General features: G+C 35.7%; 1 protein-coding gene across 1 annotated transcript; it reads left to right on the plus strand.

Annotated features, from left to right (window-relative positions):
- The first annotated feature begins 225 nt into the window (after positions 1 to 225).
- Positions 226 to 1,398, plus strand: LOC149258160 (uncharacterized). Its single transcript, XM_089370834.1, has one exon. The coding sequence runs from the start codon at positions 228 to 230 to the stop codon at positions 1,260 to 1,262; it is 1,035 nt and encodes a 344-aa protein (XP_089226960.1). The 5' UTR covers positions 226 to 227; the 3' UTR covers positions 1,263 to 1,398.
- Positions 1,399 to 2,873: the final 1,475 nt, after the last annotated feature.

Raw genomic sequence — 2,873 nt, forward strand, 5'->3', positions numbered from 1 at the left:
ATTTTAAAAGCAAACATCAATTTGTTGATGACTTCCTCGCTCTGCGTTCAGGTTTAAAAAGGTGTGGCAAGAGTTGCAGGCTTAGATGGTTGAATTATTTGAGGCCCGATATTAAGCATGGTGACTTCTTAGAAGAAGATGACATCATTGCACCCTCTATACCATCACTGGAATCAGGTTTAATGAATTTGAATATACAATGCCATTTCATTCCTTATCAAATTTGAATGCATTTTCGGTCTCTGCTCACTTTCTTCTTGTGTGTAAATTCTATCTGCAGATGGTCTATCATTGCAGCCCAGTTGCCAGGGCGAACAGACAACGACATAAAGAACTACTGGAACACGCGGCTGAAGAAAAAATTGCTTGGCAAATGCAGCAAGGACAACGATAATCAGCAAATCCGACGCCTACTGGCAAAAGAAGCAGCTAAAGGCGCGGGAATTAGAGGACTTTACAACGGCGATCATAATATTTCTTCAGAAACGGCCGCCATTTCTGCATCAAACACTCAAAGCTCGTCAGAATCTCTGACAGAACCAGCCACTGCCGCAAATGCCATGAATAGCCCTTATAATGCCCTAGAAACGTGTAAAGTCCCGGAATCGAATTCGTCTGAGTCAAAAGCGGCCGGTTTTAATGCCACCCACAGTCCTAATATCCATTATTATGAACAAGGTTTCAGTCAAATCGTGTCTCAGGCAGATCAGTATTCTTCCCTGACACAGATGCTTCTGAGACTCGAGAATAACGAGAGCGATTGCTCAACAGACAATATTCATTCTCTGGGCATCGATACAATTCCCAGTGAGGTCCCTTTCTACGCTTCCACGGCCATGAATATAAAAGCTGAAGCCATGGAGCGCCCATCTAGTGATCCCCAGCTCAATCAAGCCTGCAATTCAGTGCCTGCACTCTGGGAAACCTGTACCAGTAATTCCACATCTGGGGGCAACAATTATCAGTTCAGTACGTTGATAAACGATGATACTGGCAATTTCAGCTATGGGTTCTCAGCGGACATGGATGAGTTCATATTGTATCGAAATCATGCAGGCAATGGCTCAATATCACAGGTGAAAGAGGAGCCTGACTACTCCACAGCTGCAGCCTACTGGGCTTCTCAACTAGCTGAACCTGCAAAGTCCTCAGGCTTAACAACAACATGTCCCAATTATTCATACATTTTGCCATCATCTGAGGGTGGTATGGGTTCTGGAACTACACCACAAGGGCTCTTTCAGGAGGGAATTATCTATTGACTTTACTGTACATAATATTCTGATAACTTCATTCTCTCTGTATCATGACCCATTGGGGGATCTCATATTTGTTCATCCACCACTTTTGTATGTCAGTTACTTGAATAGTGTTATTTTTATTAATTCCATTCACCCACTGTGAGCATTCTGAGCATTCTGCAGCTGAAACTAATTACATTGAGCACTTTCATATGATTGCTAATTCTTTTCTATAAGTATCTAGAGTTAGAAAACTGATTTTAATGGGTGTTTAATTTGGATTAATTTTTTAAACTTTCTTGGCATTTAATTTCTATCAATCGAATCTTAAGTCGACCAAGTAATTTGTTTGGATAGCTACTTAAAATTTTATATACATTTTAAATACAGATTTGGCATGAGCCTAGAAATATCTAATTTCAGTATGTGTAAATTTTTAATTTTTTTTATGAGCAGATATTATTTAAATGTTTTGTATAGCTATTTAATTTTTTTAATTTTTAGATTTTTAAAATTTTTTATTTTGACTTACATAAGCAAAATTTCAACTTTCATGAATAGACATCTTGAGATATAGAATAGCCTCTCCCCTCAATCATCTGAATTTTAATAAATATTTATCATATTAAAAAAATTTAAGTTCAATAATTTGATAACCATTTGTTTTGATAACTACATAAATTCAAATTTAAAAAAACTAACCTATTAATAACCTTTATAAAAAATTGTATTTACATAATTATCATATTATCATATTCCAGAAACATATCTTAAAACTCATGAGCAACTATTTTAATTCTTAAAACACATCTTAAAGTTTCCATACACCACATCTTAAAATTTCCGAACACCATCTGAATTTTAATAAACTTTAATCATCATCAAATTATTTTAATTCTCAGAACAAATCTTAAAATTCATGGGCTGTTCTAGCTGTCAGTTTCCATCTCAGTACATCGCGGTGGATTAATTAATTAACAACTTGCATAATTGATTGTGAATATTATTAAATTTTGGGTCAGGAACCAAGAACTGGGAATCTGTTGCTTAAATCTTATCTCAGTTTGTTATATATAATTTATGTGCCTTGTGATACATAATATGCATGATGCTGTTATCAAACAGAAGTCAATAACCATGTTTGCACTGTACTCTGCATGTTTTTTCCGTGAAGTTTTAGTATGGAGGAAAAGGCGTGTCAATATCGTACCGCTGCACACTCAAAGAATTTGGCCTTTTTAAAAGCGAGGCGTGGCATCTATATTCGGTGTGGAGGTCAAATTTCTGCTATCATATCCTATATTTATATATGATGAGATGACGTGAATTTAATTATTTATATAGACATATGCTTTGTATTAAAAAATAATTTTAAAATTTAGTTTTTTTGGTTGTTTCTAGGTGATATCTGTGTTATGTAAGGCTTGAAGTAAGCTTTAACACTCTTTCTATTTAGTTAAGAGTTTGTCTTCCTTTTAAGTATAGGTTAACGACCCAAGACGCAAAGGCATCTAGTAGCCGTGAAAGCCCAACGGGTCATGGTTTTCGTTGAATAACAGTAATGAGTGGTTTTCCTTGAATAAGGGTACCAGCTAGAGATGGTTGGTCATGGTTTTAGTTGAATAACAGTAA

The sequence above is a fragment of the Pinus tabuliformis genome, chromosome 6 (genome assembly GCF_031772625.1).
Source record: "Pinus tabuliformis cultivar Carrire ecotype Pingquan chromosome 6, CPIR1, whole genome shotgun sequence".
Classification (NCBI taxonomy): domain Eukaryota; kingdom Viridiplantae; phylum Streptophyta; class Pinopsida; order Pinales; family Pinaceae; genus Pinus; species Pinus tabuliformis.

Bases quoted from the DNA above. Each gene is read 5' to 3' on its own strand.
- LOC149258160 (XM_089370834.1), top strand. From the start codon at position 228: ATGCATTTTCGGTCTCTGCTCACTTTCTTCTTGTGTGTAAATTCTATC.